The 18,219-nt window shown below is 35.7% G+C and overlaps 2 protein-coding genes across 4 annotated transcripts; both read left to right on the plus strand.

Moving 5' to 3' along the window:
• The first annotated feature begins 143 nt into the window (after window positions 1–143).
• Window positions 144–7,320, plus strand: LOC133298852 (sodium/hydrogen exchanger 6-like). Of its 3 annotated transcripts, none has more exons than XM_061498226.1 (22): window positions 144–445; window positions 537–588; window positions 715–774; window positions 906–930; window positions 1,023–1,108; window positions 1,205–1,316; window positions 1,864–1,926; window positions 2,077–2,096; window positions 2,175–2,269; window positions 2,380–2,408; window positions 2,503–2,534; window positions 2,629–2,676; window positions 2,780–2,840; window positions 2,919–3,016; window positions 3,108–3,183; window positions 3,282–3,301; window positions 3,469–3,566; window positions 3,708–3,817; window positions 4,697–4,801; window positions 6,147–6,244; window positions 6,343–6,419; window positions 6,841–7,320. In XM_061498226.1, exons 1-22 carry the CDS (start codon window positions 262–264, stop codon window positions 6,897–6,899), a joined length of 1,608 nt encoding a protein of 535 aa, XP_061354210.1. In that variant the 5' UTR covers window positions 144–261; the 3' UTR covers window positions 6,900–7,320. The 3 variants fall into 3 exon arrangements, with proteins under 3 accessions (XP_061354210.1, XP_061354212.1, XP_061354211.1); XM_061498228.1 differs by having other exon boundaries at window positions 4,697–4,786; XM_061498227.1 differs by lacking the exon at window positions 6,841–7,320 and adding an exon at window positions 6,577–6,817.
• A 2,002-nt stretch (window positions 7,321–9,322) lies between these two features.
• On the plus strand, window positions 9,323–12,540 carry LOC133298850 (protein ENDOSPERM DEFECTIVE 1-like). The gene is made up of 6 exons (XM_061498222.1): window positions 9,323–10,417; window positions 10,931–11,050; window positions 11,431–11,547; window positions 11,692–11,781; window positions 12,222–12,329; window positions 12,453–12,540. The coding sequence occupies exons 1-6, from the start codon at window positions 9,323–9,325 to the stop codon at window positions 12,519–12,521; spliced, it is 1,599 nt and encodes a 532-aa protein (XP_061354206.1). The 3' UTR covers window positions 12,522–12,540.
• Window positions 12,541–18,219: the final 5,679 nt, after the last annotated feature.

The following is an 18,219-nucleotide window of genomic DNA, read 5'->3' on the forward strand; positions in this document are numbered from 1 at the left end:
TCTTTTGGGCCAGTCAGATTGGGCCTCCACCCGTTGTTGTGCCTTTTTCGACTCAAAAAAATAAATTAAATTTTTCACGTAAAGTCAAAAGTGCACTTTTTTATTTATTTTTTATTTAATTATTATTCCGTGCTTAAGCAGAGTTCAAGAAATAGAACGCGAGAGAGAGAGAGAGAGCGAGAGAGAGAGAGAGACAGTGGAAGAGTTGTGATTTGTGAAGAAGGGAATTTGGAAGGAAGCAAGCGAGTGCTTCTTCCGGGAATGGGGGCGGAGGATGAAATTTCTCCGGCCGATGGTCATAGGGTTCCCGGCAAGGAACAGCAAGCCGCCGGCGTCGGAATCCTTCTTCAGATCATGATGTTGGTGTTGTCTTTCGTTCTCGGTCACGTTCTCCGTCGTAAGAAGATTTACATCATTCCTGAAGCCAGTGCTTCTCTTCTCATAGGTGAGTCCCTACTACCAAACCCCTTCAATTTCTTCCTCATTCTTATTATTTCCCCACTTTCTAACCTAAATTCTCTTTCTGCACTCTGCAGGGTTAATTGTTGGTGTACTAGCTAACATTTCAGACACTGAAAATAATATTAGGTTATTTCCAATGTTTAATCATTCTCTCCTTTATTTTTATTATTATTTTTTGGTTGGTAGAAGAATTTGTAAATGGTTACTTGTTTATTTCTAGAGTTGACATTTGAATTTTCATTTTTTCCGTAGGTCGTGGTTCAATTTTCATGAGGAGTTTTTCTTCCTGTTCCTGTTACCTCCCATCATATTATATCCTCATTATTAATACTGTTATTATTTTTTCTTGAGTTATCATTTTTTTTTTTTTTTTTTTTTTTTCAATTTATGTCTTCTACTTATCTGGGTATACTATTATGTGTTTTCTTGACTCCTCAGTTTACTCAGTCTGGGTTCAGTCTCTCACCTGTAAGTCCCTTCGTCGTTTTTCCCTTTTTAGGACATGTACTTTGTTCTTTTGGACAAGCTTTTTGACTTAGTGGTATTGTGCTCTTTGACAGAAACCCTTTTTCTCAAATTTTGGTGCAATTGTGACTTTTGCTATATTTGGTACCTTTCTAGCTTCATTTGTTACTGGTGTCTTGGTGTAAGTTTTCTTTTTCCCCTTTTCTCGATTGTTATTTATGGTGGTTTATTAGGATTTTTCGATTGATTGCTTATGATTTTGTCCTCTATTCTGCAGTTATCTTGGTGGGTTGGTCTTCCTCATGTATAGACTACCTTTTGTTGAGTGCATGATGTTTGGTGCTCTTATATCAGCAACTGATCCTGTTACTGTTTTGTCCATATTTCAGGTGATTTACCTCTTTATTTTTGTAATTATTTCATTTATACCTCTACTACGTTAGTCCATATACATGTTTTGACTTCCAAGGTTATGATTCATAGAGCTCTCGAACCCAATATGCACCTTCAATACAAAGGTCATGGAGTGTCAATAGGGGGGATTCGTTATCATTCTCCTACATTTGCTTGTTTGTTGCCTATGTTTCAGCTACTATATTTTTTCCCACAAGTTGAATCTTTGGCTTAGATGGTCATAAGATTTGCTATAGTGACATAAATAGATGACATAGATATCAGTATTGAACTTATTTTTGTTAATGGTATATGTGACAGGAAAAAAGAATAGAAAGCCTTAATTAGGAAAATTCAAGTTTTACAAATCTCTAATATGTTATGTCATCAATTCACCATGAATCGGATGAAATGGCCAAGTGATATTATGCTTGGGGTTTGTGCTTTCCTATTTTCTGTCCAACTAGCTTTTCTTTTGTTGTCCTTCACGGTAGTTCTGATTCACTTCATTCCTAATTTTGAATTTTACCTGCCTTATTACAGGAGCTGGGCACAGATGTCAATCTATATGCCTTGGTTTTTGGAGAATCTGTTTTGAATGATGCAGTAAGTGTCTGTTGCTAAAGGATTTTTTTAACGCTGGAGTGCATGTGATTTAAAGAGTGATGGTGCTCATTGGCTGATCTTTTGCTTTATTTTCCACCTTTCTATTCGTTATTTCTTTTTGTCCTAACATTCCTCATGCACTATGGGCAGATGGCAATTTCGTTGTACAGGTACCTGAACTTCTGAATTATAACGTGCTTATCTATTATTAAATTATTTCACTTCTAACTCAAGCACTTACTTTGCAGAACAATGGCATTGGTTAAAACTCAACCGTCTGGACAAAATTTATTGATGGTGGTTGTTAGATTTTTGGAGACTTTTGTTGGGTCATTGTCTGCAGGTCTGTCTTTCACCTAATGTTCTGTTTAGGAACTTAGATGCTATTCTGTAATGTTATAAATTGTTATATTTTCAGTATTTTTAAGTTGTAATTCTTTTGATTCGCTGCAGGTGTTGGAGTTGGATTTACATCTGCTTTAATATCCTTTTAAACCAATTGTCCTATATATTTGCAGTATAAATCTTTACAGATTTAAAAGTTAAAATTTATTGTAAAACCTTGACTATCAGAACCTATTTAAGTATGCAGGGTTGGATGTTGACAAGTAAGTATTTGATATTAGTTTTCTTTGCTGATATTTGGTGATTCACATCATGTCTGGAAAATACTGATCGGAAGAATTTTATGGTTCTATCCAGCCTTCAGAACTTGGAGAGCTGTCTTTTTGTTCTTTTCCCATATTTCTCGTAAGAGATCTTCCTGGACCATTTTTTCGTAACTTTTTCACAAAATTTTCTTAAGTTCTTCAATTCATGATGCAAATCAGTGTAAAGCTATTTTTGTTTTCAGGTACATGCTTGCAGAGGGCATTGGTCTGTCTGGTATTGTATCAATACTGTTCACAGGAATAGTAAGTACATGTTAGATTTTCATGTGTTATTTCATGTCTGTGTCAAAACATTGTTATGAGTATTTTGGTTATTTTTAGGTCATGAAGCATTATTCGTATTCAAATTTGTCCCAAAGTTCTCAAAGATTTGTCTCTGCTTTTTTCGAGTTGATATCGTCACTAGCAGAAACATTTGTGTAAGGAGGATTTCACTTGCAGCATTTACCCCCTTGTATTTAGAAATTTCCTCTAAATGATGCGCGAACACTTCTGTCTTATGTTCTACAGATTTATATACATGGGCTTTGATATTGCTATGGAGCAACATAGCTGGTCACATGTTGGATTTATATTCTTCTCCATTGTATCCTTTCTTTTTGGTCCATAAGTGTTGCTATTTGTATTAGCTTAGCATTTCATGTTCTTGGTCCTCTTCCTTGACTCATATGATAATCACTTCAGATATTCATTGGAATTGCAAGGTATTTGTACTGATTGCTATCATTATAAGTCTTGGATTATAGTGGCACATGTTCATTTCATGCTTTTTGGATATTTTGTTTACAATATAAAGATTTGCATGCACTTTAGACATTTTTATGGTTTGCTTCCACATTTCTGTTAACAATTGTTGGGTCACTACATGCAGGGCGGCAAATGTCTTCTCTTGTGCTTATCTTGTCAATCTGGTCAGACCCAATCATAGAAAGATACCTGCAAAACACCAGAAAGCACTTTGGTATAGTGGTAAGGAATTAAGCAACACATAAATCATTGACTTTGCTGTGGAAAGTTTGGTTAGTTCTGTCAATAAAATCAATTTGCTTCTTGTCTTTGGCGTATTCTTTAATGTTGTACCTAAGTTTTGCACTTTGTGATCATGAACAGGACTTCGAGGGGCAATGGCCTTTGCCCTTGCTCTGCAATCAGTTCACGATCTTCCAGAAGGACATGGCCAGACCATCTTCACTGCAACTACAGCAATAGTTGTTTTGACGGTAGGCATGCTCTTTTACCCTTTAGTTAAACTAATCATTATAAAAAAACAAAGAAGAGGGCAGTCTGAGGCACTTAGCTATGTTGGACATTCTGTAAATTGTAAATGTTATTTGCGTCGACACTGTGCCAACAAGAGCAAAAACTGGGTATAGGGGAGATGAGAATGTTGAGGTGGATGAATGGACATACAAGAAAAGATAAGATCAGGAACAGATTTATTCAGGAGAAATTTGAACTAACACCTATTGAAGAGAAGATGAATTCGCAAAGGGAAATGAGGTAGAGCAAGAAATCAAGACTGTATTCTGATAAGAGATGGAAAAAAAATGCGCAGATAAAATATAAAGAGGACACACTACAAAAGTAAACTTAAAATCCAAATATAGACCAAGGTACAGAGAAATTTAAGGGTTGCATTCCTAGAAGATATGGGGGGAAAATTGCTGAGACAAAATATGAAGAGGAGACAATAGAAAAGCTAATTTTAAATCTAAATGCAAGAAATTGTTAACTTACCAAGTTCTTGACCTCTTTGGGAGAATCTTTCAAAGCGTGCAAGATCTTTGAATCAAATTTTAAGCAATCACCATGTGAGCTACTGGTCTACTGGTGTGGAATGATATGAGTACCATTCAGGAATCTCAGATGACAAATGGTGACTAAATTATAAATGGAGGAAATTGTGTTAAGTGATCTGTTGTAAAAGAAAATAGAAGTTCCATTTATATAAAATCCAAAAGAACTGACTGAAAGTTGTGTCCTACTTATTTAATTTTCTTATTTAGGTTATTAGAAGGCAGCCCACTTTTTTCCCCCACAAAATTAATCGCCATCCCTGAGCAATAATTTCAACATGAAATGTTATATATTTGTTTCAGGTATTGCTGATTGGTGGTTCAACAGGTACCATGCTGGAAGCTCTAGATGTTATAGGTGGTGAAAGTCATAATGATAGCCCTTTGGCTTCAGTTGGTTCCATCACAGTAAGTTTTGCAACAAATAATGTAGTTGAAGACTTAGTTTTGTATATTCTATCTCTCTGAATTTTCTTGTATTCTTTTTCCTTGAAACTTACATTTGGAAGTAACACCCAAATGACCAAATACAAATATAATCTGGGTTTAAAATTTTTTCTTTCACAAGCTTGCTCCAAGGTTATATATCTCATTTTCATAGAATCTCAAATTTTCTTGTTAAAGAGATATTGATACTTGTTATGTGGTCTCATTGTTGAATGTTTGAAAGAAAGAAATAAACTAAAACAAACATTCATTGTCTTCTATTGAAGGGAAAATACTTGTATTGAACATATGCTCACACGACCGTTTTATATATTCTATGCTTGTTTTATTTGAGACGTTGTATGCATGTTCTTCTTGTTGTAACTTGGATTCATCTGTAGTAACTTCGCTGTATAATTTAACTGGAACTTCTATCCTCGTGCACATTTCATTTTGGTTTAGTCACTTTAGTGATAGCTTGTAATATGCAAGATTAGGCTCTTTTGCTTTCTTAAATATTAAAAGCATGCAGGAAGAAAAGGGTCTTCTGCTTGACTAAGATAGGGTGGGACTAGTTTGAATAGAAATATTTTTTCCTTTTGTGGGGAAAACTGTTTTTTGATATAAACAATGAGGAAGGTTATACTTACAATCTATTTTCGTTTACAACCTCTTACAACCATATCTTAACCGTTGATTTTCATCAATCAACGGTTATTATTTTTGCAAATCAAACTCATTAATTAATTATTAATTCATAATAAATGATAATCGTTAATTGGCAGAAATCAATGGTTAAGATATGGTTGTAAAAGTTTATAAACCAAAATAAGTTGTAAGTATAATCTTCCTCATAAACAAACAATATTTAATGCAGAATGAAGTGGAAGCATGCAAATGAACTTGTGCTTATGTTTTTGAACTGCATCTAAAACTAATGTTATCGACCATTAAATTAGAGAAACACTAAAAAATTCCAAGCCTATGAAGTAGAGGCTGGGATCACCCTAGCTAAAATAGAATTATAGGGACCGAACATGCCCAACTAATTATTAAGTGTTTGATATAATTATCCTGTGCTTGCCTGATGGCTTGATAAACATGCTTCAACAACTTATGCAAAGCTCCTATTGTGATTTTGATTTACAAGAATTCATGTGCTGTTATGAATTGTCGTTATTGAGTTGTTTGTTAACTACCAAGTTAATCAACTCAATTTTGACAGTCCCGTTGATCCTGACAATGGATAATACTTATCGTAATGAATCTACTTCGCATGTTTCTGTTCGTTCCTCATTCAACTAATATTTTTGGTTTCTTTCGCAAGAATTACGATGGAAACAATGGTTATATTGCTCCTTCTTACGATGAAGAATCATCCTCGGGGAACAAAATCAAGATGAAGTTAAAAGAATTCCACAAGAGGTATTATCTGTGTTCTGAAACTGCAAATAGGGTTTAAATACATACTTGTTTCTTAATGATGTTGTCACTGCTAATTTCTCTTTGCTTCTTCATTGCAGTGCTGCATCTTTTACGGCATTAGATAAAAACTACCTCACCCCATTCTTTACAAGTCATAACGGAGATGAAGATGAAGGTAAGTTTGACTTTAATTTTTATTTAGAATTGTGTTATTCTCACTGAAGAATTGATGAAGTGGATAAAGTATTGGTATCTAGCCTGATTTTTTCCTTTAAAAGGATTGCATCTTTATTCACTTTTTTAATAATCCCGGAAAACAACTGTTTTCTTAGGTTTCCAGCTTATACAACAAGCTTAACTGGCTACATAATGGTCATTCTCAAACATATGGACTACCCAATTTTGGAATCCGATATTTCTTGGATTTTTTTTGTGTATTATTATCTGCAATTTTCATGGAATATTTATAGTTGCGTTTCTAAATGGTCTTGGGCATATTATACTTGAACCTTTGTGGATGAGTTTTTTTGGTTTAATGTGAAGTAATTTTGTTTTGACATAATAATGCTGCAATTTGATGTTCTCGGTCTTAACAGCCGAGCCTTTTACTTCGACAAGATCGGGATTTCATGGACATGACCATTATTCATCATGATTCTTTCCGAGCAACACAATGCATTTGAAGTCTCCTTTCCTTTGTACATAACTTCAGTCATGCAATTTATAGACAGCTAGTAGGAATTGGCATAATACAAGAATCAAATTTATCTCCTGCATTCCAATTTGTACGATTGAGAATCTCATGGCAAGGATCATTTGTTTGGACGACATCATCTCTGCAGCATTAGCATTCCATGCAAGTTGATGACTGTATGCGTATGCCTATGCCATGAAGTCGGAGGTTTATAATTTGGATCGAACCACACATGTATTTTTTAAGTTCACGTTTTTACAGGTTCTTTGAACTTGTTATAGTTCTACTTAGTTATGAAAATTCTAGTTTACTTCATTCATCATTACGACAATGGGTTTTAAGGATGAATACAGTTCTCAATATGCATACAGTTAAGGATTATGGATGAGTTTTCTTCTCACAGGAAGTGAATTGAAAATTGATCTGTTAATTGGCACATACGCTACTAAAAACAGGATTTTCTTCATATTAAAATCTGTCATTGTTATTGGCGCTTAGAGACACATACACGCCCATGCGGATTGAGTAAAATGCTTCAGTTATGTGCCAAATTAATATATTAGTTGACAAAAGTTTTCTACAATAAATTTGCGTCAATTTTTTTTTGTAAGATTTCTTTACTGATTCATGTTGAGTTGTATGGATCACAATGAGTAAAAATTTGGCTATTAAGTCTTAAACACAGCTACATATGTATAACTCGAAGGGAACTTATATTTTTAAATTTTTAAAATTGCTCATTTTGATCAATCCTCAAGATCAATCAGAACGAGGATAATCAGGATGAGGTAAGTTTATCATAGTCATCCGAAGATTTCAGTGATATATCCTTCTGAGTGTACATTTAATTTAATTAGGTCAAAAAAAGTACATATTCTCTCGAATTTTCTCGAGTTCTTTTTTTTTTTTTTTGAAGTGAATGAACTAAATCAATATATAGAAAGTTTTTAAATAGAAATAGTGTCGATTATTATTTGAAAAAAATATTTGTTATTTTAAATGATAAAATTTCACGTAACAAATATTTTTTCCATTTATTATTAGTTTGTTTGCATCTTTTTGTCCCCCTTTGAAATAGATCCGAATTTGAATCCTTTTGGTTTGTTCGAATATCTAACACAGATGAAGTAACTTTGTTATTAGGTTAGTGATTATATTTATTATTTTTGTGAGGATGTGTTGAGATATATAGTCCCACATTGATTATGTGGACAACTAATGTGGCAATTATAAGGCCTTGGGCACTCCCACCCTTTGAGCTAGCTTTTGGGGTGGTGTATCCTAAGGTTCTTTACATGGTATCAGAGCGATTCTCACGACCCCCCACTTTCAAGTGGAATTAAAAATTAAAAACAAAAAGCACAAAAGGTAAACCAAAAATTAGGCCTGTGCAATTCCACGCTTCTAGCCCAAAGGGCTCTTGCGTGATGGGGCGTGTTGAGATATATAGTCCCACATTGATTATGTGGGCAACTAATGTGGCCATTATAAGGCCTTGGGCACTCCCACCCTTTGAGCTAGCTTTTGGGATGGTGTATCCTAAAGTTCTTTACAGGATGATCAAGCGAACACAACATGGACAAAAATTACTGCTACAGGATTGGAAGTTGGAGAAATTGTCAAGCACATTGTACCATTAAATATTATTTGGGTTATAATTACTTTTTATAACTATTACCTATAATTTTTTAATGATAATTATTATTAGAATATGCGTGTGTGTAGATGTGAAATAATATTAAATATTAAATAATATTTAGATGTGAAATATTATTTTTTTAAATAATATTAAATAATAGTTTACCAAAAAAAAAAGATGTGAAATAATATTAAATAATATTTTGATGAGTGATATATGTTTTGTGATATTGTCTCACACTAAGTATACTTAAATATTTTTCAGACACATCAATGCCACGTTCCAAATATAACCAGACACTTTGACAAAGAGAAAAACTTATTGAAATTCTATTTATATAAGTTTGGTAGACTAAATGAATTAATAATAGACAAATTATTCCATGAACAAATTTTTATAATTATTCATTATGAAATGATATTGTGTGTATCATTAATTGGTTACGTAATTTAATAGACAGAATCTCCAAAGCTAAGCAAGAAAGACTAAAAATTAAATTGTACTAAAAAAATAAAAGAACTAAAAATTAAATAAATAAAACCCCGTTTGTTTATTTTGAAATTAGAACCGTTGGCAACGTTACCCCAATAAACTCCAACGGCTAGTTTTTCTTTTCCTTCCAACACAGCACCGAACCGAACCTCTTCTTCCATTATTCTCTGTCACTCAAAACCTTCGTTTTGGATTCACCCATCATTCCTTCCTTCCCAAATTTCTTCGCTTTATCCAATTGGGGGGTTTCTGAATGGTGCAATTGCAAGTTTGTGCTGCCACTATGCAAGAACAACACAGGCACCTCAGAGTTTCAGAAAACCCCAATTCCTCAACGGACGATGTTTCAGCAGCTCCGCCGCCTCCGCCGCCGCCACCTTCTAATCACCGCCGGCCAAGGGTCAGGGAGGTCAGTTCCAGATTCATGTCACCCTCAGTTTCCCGGCGTCAGCGGCAGGAAGCGGATTCCAACTCCACCGATGAGAATTCAGAAACCCCATTCCCAATTGGGTATTCCATTTCTCAGAGGAAACAGAGAGCAGTGAAGCTTTTCAAGGAGAATAACGGATTGGAACATGTGCCTCACCCTCAACCTCACCCTCACCCTTCAAAGTCATGTTCTGGAAGAATTGGAATTGGTAATAATAATAACAATGCTACACCTTGTGCTTCTTCTAGGCCTGACACTCCCACTCCCACAACTAGTGTGTCTTCAAGATACAGGCTCACACATCACAGGTCTATCATTAGCAATGGAAATTCCTCAGCTGCTTCAAAACTGTTACAAGCCAGTGGCATGTCAAATCAAGCCAAGGCCAATGGTGATTCAATTTGCTCCATTGATAATTCTAGTGTGAATTGCAGCATACAGTCACTTCCTGAATTGTGTTCAGAGGGAGATAGAGATAGAGATAGAGATAGAGATAGAGATATGTTGATGCCTAATGTGTCCACTAGATCAGTGGCTGAAAAAATTGGGAATAGTGGGGACTTGAAATTCCATGGTTCTTCACCTTTCTATCGTTCTATTAGTTTGCCATCTTCGGGTTGTGAGCACTTGCTTGTTCATTCCATAAAAGGGACTGAGAAGCAGCAACCTTCTTCTTTCTCCAAGCAGTTTGGAAATCAATCGAATCATGTCAAGTTAGGAGGAGGAGGAGGCCTTAGTTTGCCACCAGTTCCTCCTCAGTGTGCAAAACCTGCTGTGGATATAAGGAAAGGGAAGAAAGGATCTAGTCATCAGGAAGATGTGCATTCCCTCAGATTGCTCTATAATCGTTATCTTCAATGGAGATATGCCAATGCAAAAGCTGAGTCTGCTATGAAAGCTCAGCAAAAAGAAAGCGAGGTCAGTCACAACAGAAAATCAATAAGAAAATATGTAGTGCAACAAATTACACATATATGTATAGTACAGAAGAAAATCACAATTATCTGGTTAGGAAGCTAGTTATGTACTTATAAATCTCTTAATAGATAGAATAAGAGGAATTTAGGGAAGGTTGTTTAATCATGAGCAAGAAGGAGAATTCTCTAGTGATCCACAGATTAGAACAGTTCTATATCAATGGTTTATTTTGACTTTTGAGTGCAAACTGACTATCATATCTTCATTTATTGGTCATAGTATCTAGTTTATTTCAAATTATACTCCAATAAAGTTGATATGGCTTTTACAAAACTTTCGTTCATGTGTAAGTATTATTGCTCTTTAACTATTCAGAACTCTAGCGCACATTTACATCTTCTCAGTATTTCAGTTGGTTCTGATGTAGCTTAAAATCTTGGACTATCTTGTACAATTTAATCACCTTCAGCTCTTCTTGTTACTCTTTGTTTTTCTTCTTCTTAATCCTTGCAGAAAGCACTATATTCTCATGCAATGAGAATATCAGAAATGCGCGATTCTGTGAAGCGGAAACGCATTGAGCTGGAGCTTTTGCGGAGATCTAAGATTCTGTCAACAATTCTTGAAGCTCAAGTAAGGCCACCAAAAGTTTTGAATGCTTTTTATATTTTTGCAGTCAAGTTGAGCACAGAGCAACGTTTCCTGTTTGTGATAGTGTAAAAAAATTATTATTGCTTGTTGAATTGTTGTGGTATCAATAATCAAGTCTATATCCTATTTATTTCAACATAACCACCACCTCATGCAATTAATATATCTTGAAGTGCAATTAAGAGGATGCCGGTTCCTTTTGCTATCCTAACTAATTAAATCTTCCCTAGTGATGGTATTTAGTCAATTTTAGTAAGGAGCCTTTCTTTCTTGAAGTATGGTTTATCAATTATCTTCTTATTTGTATACGGACAGTAATATCTGTTCCAGTAATTTGAATATTTAATTGGATATAATTACAGATTCCATATCTGGATGAGTGGTCTGCTTTGGAAGAAGATTATTCAGTTTCCATTACCGAAGCAATTCAGGCATTGTTGAATGCCTCAGTGCAACTTCCAATTGGTGGGAATGTTCGGGTATGATTATTAATCCTCTTCTCATGTCTGATTGTCTGTTGATTAATAATCTAGACAAGTGAATTATGTTTATTTTCTTTCTGTTATGCCTATTCATTGGCATTGTCTGCAAGTTGTACTTCACAAAAATGTATTATGGCACAGGTTGATGTAAGAGAGGTGGGGGAGACACTGAATTCAGGATTGAAGATGATGGAAACAATTATTTCCAATATCCAAAGATTCATGCCAAAGGTGAGACAAATGAAAGAATGGATCAATTCAATTGTTTGGAAATGCACTTATTTTTCTTCAAACCATCAGTTTGGTATTCAAGGGTATGCTGTGATCTTAAGGTTATATGAACTTGAATTAGATTAAAATTGTTTGCTTATATAAATCATCCTTAGTTTGGTATTCAAGGGTATGCTGTGATCTTAAGGTTATCTGAACTTGAATTGGATTAAAATTGTTTGGTTATATAAATCATCCTTAGTCCTGCTTCCTCCCCCTATTGTGTTTCTCATTCAGTCAGTGTCTTGACATTGTTATGTAGCCAGTAGTGTCAAAAGATGAGTTTATATAACAAATTCAGGTGAAGAAACGCATTAAGACATCCAATTAGATTGTGCATAAATAATGTGTGGAAATATACACTTTTAGGTATTGCACTAATAAAAATTTGTCAAACTCAGGCGGAAGAAACAGATATTTCTATTTCAGAATTAGCCAAAGTTGTTGGTGGAGAAAGAGCTCTTATTGGAGAATGTGGAGATTTATTGTCAAAGACATACAAGTCACAGGTTTGTCTAGCACACAATCTTTCCATCTTCATTGTAAGATAAAGGCTGAATTCTTCAGTCATATGTAGCGTACTGTTTATCTCCAGCAGTTTATAATATCTTGAAGCTGCTCTAATTTTTCAGGTGGAAGAGTGCAGCTTAAGGGGCCAGCTAATCCAACTGCATTCAATTTGCCATAAGAAGAAAGAATAAAAATACAGAATAACAGGCAACTGATAATTCAATTGCAAGAACACCTGTGGATACCACACATATCTGATGATGTTCATAGTTGACAAGGGAGCATCAAAAGTGCAGGACCTGCGGATTCATTTCTTTCACATTCTTTTTCCATTAGTGTGGAGAGAAGGGGTTGTAGAGGATCATGATTGATCATAATGTGCAAATTTGGTTTGAGTTGCTGTCTCATAAAGTTTTTCACAAGTCTTGTATTATATTATATTCTGGTAGATCAGCCAAGTCACCATGTCTCTCCTGTCTCACTCACTGGATGTCAATAAAAGTAATAGGACACTTTGTCCTTGAATGAATGGAATGGTAATAAAACTTTTCTTTTGAACTTTAGTGCTTGTGAGTATTTTCTCATACAGGTAAAAATATATTCATGACACATGATGTATGGAAATTTAAAACAACTGGACCAATATTGTAAAATACTCTTCTTCTTTTTCTTTTTTTCTTTTTTTTTGAGATATTTCAATCGGTTTATCATTTTGCAACTAGTCTGAAAAGGATCAAATAAATATTTTTACCTCCACCTGCTCAGTTTCCTAGCGGCAACTGAAATACCATTGTTTAATTAAAATACTGAATTGTGTCTTACATTTTGGATGTTTGATTGATAATAAAAGTGTTACAATCTACTTACCTTTTCAATTGGTTCAATTTACTTCTCAACTCTATATAATCTGAATTTTTCTTAAAAAATCATATAATCTTTCTAAAAAAAATCTTGTAAATTCATATTATCCTTTCTAATCTTATTAATCTTATCAAATTTTGATTGTAAAAAAATCTTGTAAATCCATATTGTTCATATGAATCTATTGAAATTTGTCGAATTTTTTTATCTCAAAAATATATTTTAAAATCTTAATCTAATACACTCCTTTAAGTTTGAGTAAAGACCCAAATTGGTCCCTGACAAAAAACGCGGTGGACAAAATAGTCCTTAAGAAAAATAAACTCAAAAAAAAGTCCCCAACAATGTCAAACAGATCCCACGTTAGTCCTTCTGTCAAATGAAAATTGACGGAGTGAGTGACGGCGCTGATGTGTCACGTTAAGTGACATGCGGTTGCCCACGTGGAGTGCTTGGACGACGTCGTTTGGGTAACCAAAGCCACTTGGACAACCTTTTTTTTCTAAAACCCAATTTTGCCCCTCACCTAACCGTTGGACCCTTTTTCCATTTCCCCCTCTTCTAACATCGACACTTCATCGTTGAGCAGGAAGGAAGAAGACCGTCCATTAAACCCTGGTGCTTGCGTTTAGAATATTGCCAACTTTTTTCCAGAATCGAAGGGAACCAGTGGAAGAAAGAAGAGCCATATTTGGATACTTTGTGAGGCTGGGCATTCTGTTGAAAAAGGTATGAGTATTTATAAGTTGAAACATTTTTGTATTGATGTTTGTCATCCTTTGTTTAATGTTTGTGGTCCCCATGTTGTTCCCCTTTGTTTAATGCTTGTTTTTGTCTGCACGAAGTGGAACTTTGTGGTCCATGTTTCCATATAGGGTTTTGCTTTTAAAAAAATGACAATCGGGTGGTGTGGTCCCTGCCATGGTTGACCCATTTAAAAACATTTAAAAACCCCATGTCTGCATGCATGTCTGGATCCATAAAAAATTTTGTTTTTTTTATTGCTTTGTATTGTGTTAAAATGTGCATTTGGATATGAAGAAAGTAAGTAAGGCTTTGAAAAAAACAAAGGGGACCATTGAAGGTTGTGAGAAGGAGCAATATGGAAGATTAAGAGAATATTTGGCTGAACTGTTGAGGAGCAACCCTGGCTCCAGTTGCAAATTGCAAGTCACCCCAGTTCCTATTCCACAAGCATTGCCAATCTTTGACAGAATGTACATATGCCTTGATGCTTGTAAGAAGGGCTTCAAAGCTGGATGCAGGCCCTTAATTGAAGGGCTATTATGGAGGTCAGTTATTGAGTGCTGTTGGTGAAGATGCAAACAAGCAATTCTATGTCATTGCATTTGCTGTGGTTGATAGTGAGACCAAAGATAATTGGAAGTGGTTTCTGACATTATTACAGGAAGATTTAGGGGATCATGCAGTATTTGGTTGGAACTTCATTTCGGATCAACAAAAGGTAAGATTTACTTCATTGTTAATTGTATACTTAATTGTATTTTGGTTGTTAATGAATATTTTGACATAGTTCTGTTGTTGATGAATCTGTCCTTGTGATATTCTGTGTGGTGATGTTAATGAATATTTTGGATTGCCAAGTTTGTTCTGTTTGCTCTGGCTGCTGTCATTGATGATCCAAATTGTATTGAATAATGCAAGCTGAAGTTAATGAATATTTTGTCATAGTCAAGTTACTGATGTTAATGATCTTATTGAATAATGCAAGCTGAAGTTATTTCCATTCTGGATTGGTTAGGATATTTTCATCTCTTTTGCTGCCAATGTTATACAGCTTCTAGTTTATGAAATGGTATGGTAAGTGTGTTATGTTTGCCTTGTGTAATGTTGTTTGATAACCTTGACAGGTCCCCCACAAATGTTTACGAAGACCATTTCAGTCCTTGATTTTTAACAAAATTTCTGATTTCAGTCCCTGACAACTTTATCGGGGGTCAAATTGGTCCCTGCAACAATTTTTTCAAATGGCCACTTATAACACCAGCACTGTCATTTCCCATTACAAATGCTCCTGTTAATCATGCTGATTAGATATTATATTTTAATGTTTTTTTTGTCTTTCACATACAGGGACTTGTCCCAGCCTTGAAGGAAATTATGCCAGGTTCACACCACAGGTTCTGTGTACAACATGTATGGAAGAACTTCATCAAGCAGTGGAAGGATAAAGAGACAAGACAGATTGTGTGGGAATATGCTAGATGCACCACTGTTCCCCAATTTGAGAAGGTCATGCAAAGGCTGAAGACTCTAAACGAACCAGCTTGGAAGTATCTTGACAATATACACCCTTCAGCATGGGTTAAAGCCTATTACAGTCACTGGCCTAAATGTGACAACATCACGAATAATATGGCTGAGGTGTGGAATGCAAAGATTGTCAATTACAGGGACAAACCTATAATGACATTGTGTGAGGAATTGAGGTGCTACATAATGCGAAGGATGGCAGCACACAAGAGGATTCTACAAACCTTTAGGGGTAAGATAGCACATGCACAGCAGAAGAGGCTGGACCAGTTGAAGGTTGCAAGCAATTCTTGGACACCAACATGGACTGGAAACTTGGTCTAAGATCTGTATGAAGTTTCTGGAAAGGGTCAACGTGTTGGGGTGAATTTAACTCAGCAAACTTGCAGTTGTAATGTGTGGCAGCTGACTGGATTGCCTTGTGAACATGCCATTGCTGTCATTGCACACAAGAATGAACCTGTGGAAAATCATGTTCACCAATGGCTAACAGTGGATGCTTTGCATGCCACTTATGAACACACTCTGAACCCAGTCAATTCCCAACAATATTGGCCAACTTGTGATTCCCCAAAACCACTTCCTCCACGCTTGAAAAGGCCTATTGGACGTCCAAAAAAGCATCGCAAGAAGGATCCAACTGAAGAGCTTATGAAGACCAACAAGAAGCTTAAGAAGACTTACACAGTTCAATGCCCCAAGTGTGGTCAGACTGGTTATTATGCCAAGACATGTAAGGGACCTGCTGGTGGATCAAAGAAAAAAACTAAACCGGTTAATGTTGAAGTTGGCCAGTCAAGGTCAGTTGAAGAGATCCTCATCAGCATGAGTCAGGGCCCTCCACCAGAGACAAGCAGCCAGCATGCACCAAATGCAGCTGAACCAAGAGCCAGCAGCCCACCACCATGCAATCCTGCTAGGCAGTGACCAGTGAGACAGCAGCTGCAGCTAGCAGTGGCACCAGAGCCAGATTCATGAGCTTCGTGACTACACCAGGATTCAGGCCACCTAGTCCAGCCCCACATAACTGAACATGAATTGTAATCACTGACATTAGGCCAGTTCGAATGTCTTAGTAGGCATTTTTTTTGTTATTAGGCCATTAGCTTGGAATTGTAATTAGCCAAGTTTTTTGGTTTACTTTGGTTTTGGCCCTGTTTAAATTATTCACCAATGGCTTTTTTTGTATGCCTCTGGTTATGGACATATTAAGTATGAACACTCTGGTTATTGGGAAGATGAATCTCTTATGTCATTACTAGTTTGGAATTGCTGTCGTTGATGTGGAATGAAAGGAATATGTTTAATATGTCAGTGTCAATTGTAAGTACACAGACATGATATCAATGAAATATGTTTTTTGGATTACTAAATCTCTTATGTTATTACTATTTTTCATTGCTGTCATTAATGTGAAATGAATGGAAGATTATGTCAGTTTGGTTGCAATATGTATTCACTGTCATGATTGTATTCAATACTGTCAAACAATACTATATCTGGTTTTTGTCATTACCATCTCTTTGGCAATTGCTTGTCGTGCTTATATTTTGTATGCTGTGTCATTTTGGGGTCATGTGTAAACATACCTGAATTTTGAGGTCATTACCAAATTGCTTGGCAAATTGGTCCCTTTTATACCTTACAAGTCCCCAACAATTTTGGTCGAGGACCATTTTAGTCCCTGTAATATTTTACACTAGGTCAAATAGGTCCCTAACAAATTCATCGGGGTCCAAATTAGTCCCTGCAAAACATGACAGTAAGACCAATTCCACAAAAAGCTGTTACCACAAAAGCTCATTCCCCTTTTTTGTATAATTCCCTCAATCCTTGTTGTTACTGCTCATACAGTCTTTTGACCATTTTAATTGCCATTTCCAGATGACTTAATACTTAGCAGGTTGTGCTTTAAGAACAATCAAGTTCAAGGACATTAACCATTTTAAGAACAATCAACATCTCATTACATCCCAACAGTGGTCTTTCCATTACAGAGAAGCATACATATTACAGATTAAAAATGAACATTTCACTCCACCCTACTACAAAGATATAAACATATTACAAAGACAATGATAATGGATCCAGCAAACACCCTAGCACACCTACACACATGCATCTTTTCCTTCTCAACCCGTTCAAAGTCTGCCTGCATCTTCATTGCTATGTCTTCAATCTTTATACAGTGCTCATTAATCTTCTTTTTGTGGTCATTCACCTCCAGTTGCAGTTCATCATTGAGCTTCATGTCCAAAAAGTTCAACTTGAACTACATTTCAGCTACATTCAACTCCAACTTGTTAATTGTCCAATCTTCCAGCTCCATGGTATCAGATGTAGCATCATCCACCCATGTAAAAAAGTTACAGTACGGCTTCTTTTCCTAAGCAAAATTCAAATATACAGTTCATAAGATTGAAATACCAAAAATAGCGCATGAAAAAATCAACCTCACCTTGAAGTTGGGGCACCCAAAAAATGATCTATTAGGGTTTCTAGGTGTCTTGGAGGTGTAAACAACACTGTGCCTCCCACATTTACACCATGGAGCAGCTCTCCTTCTTCCACTTCTGGACCCAAACGAACTACCTGAGCTCCCCCTTCCAGAAGACATAATCATGGCATAAACACAAAGTTCAACCCTAAATCGAACAGTATACACCCACCTTCCCTAAACCGTCAATCATTTTTCCTAAACCGTCAATCAATTTTCCCCAAATTCATGCGTTGGACCTTCGATTCGATGCCATG

This window comes from Gastrolobium bilobum, unplaced genomic scaffold (genome assembly GCF_033153095.1).
Source record: "Gastrolobium bilobum isolate Gb01-03AN ecotype WA unplaced genomic scaffold, APGP_CSIRO_Gbil_v1 utg16812, whole genome shotgun sequence".
Classification (NCBI taxonomy): domain Eukaryota; kingdom Viridiplantae; phylum Streptophyta; class Magnoliopsida; order Fabales; family Fabaceae; genus Gastrolobium; species Gastrolobium bilobum.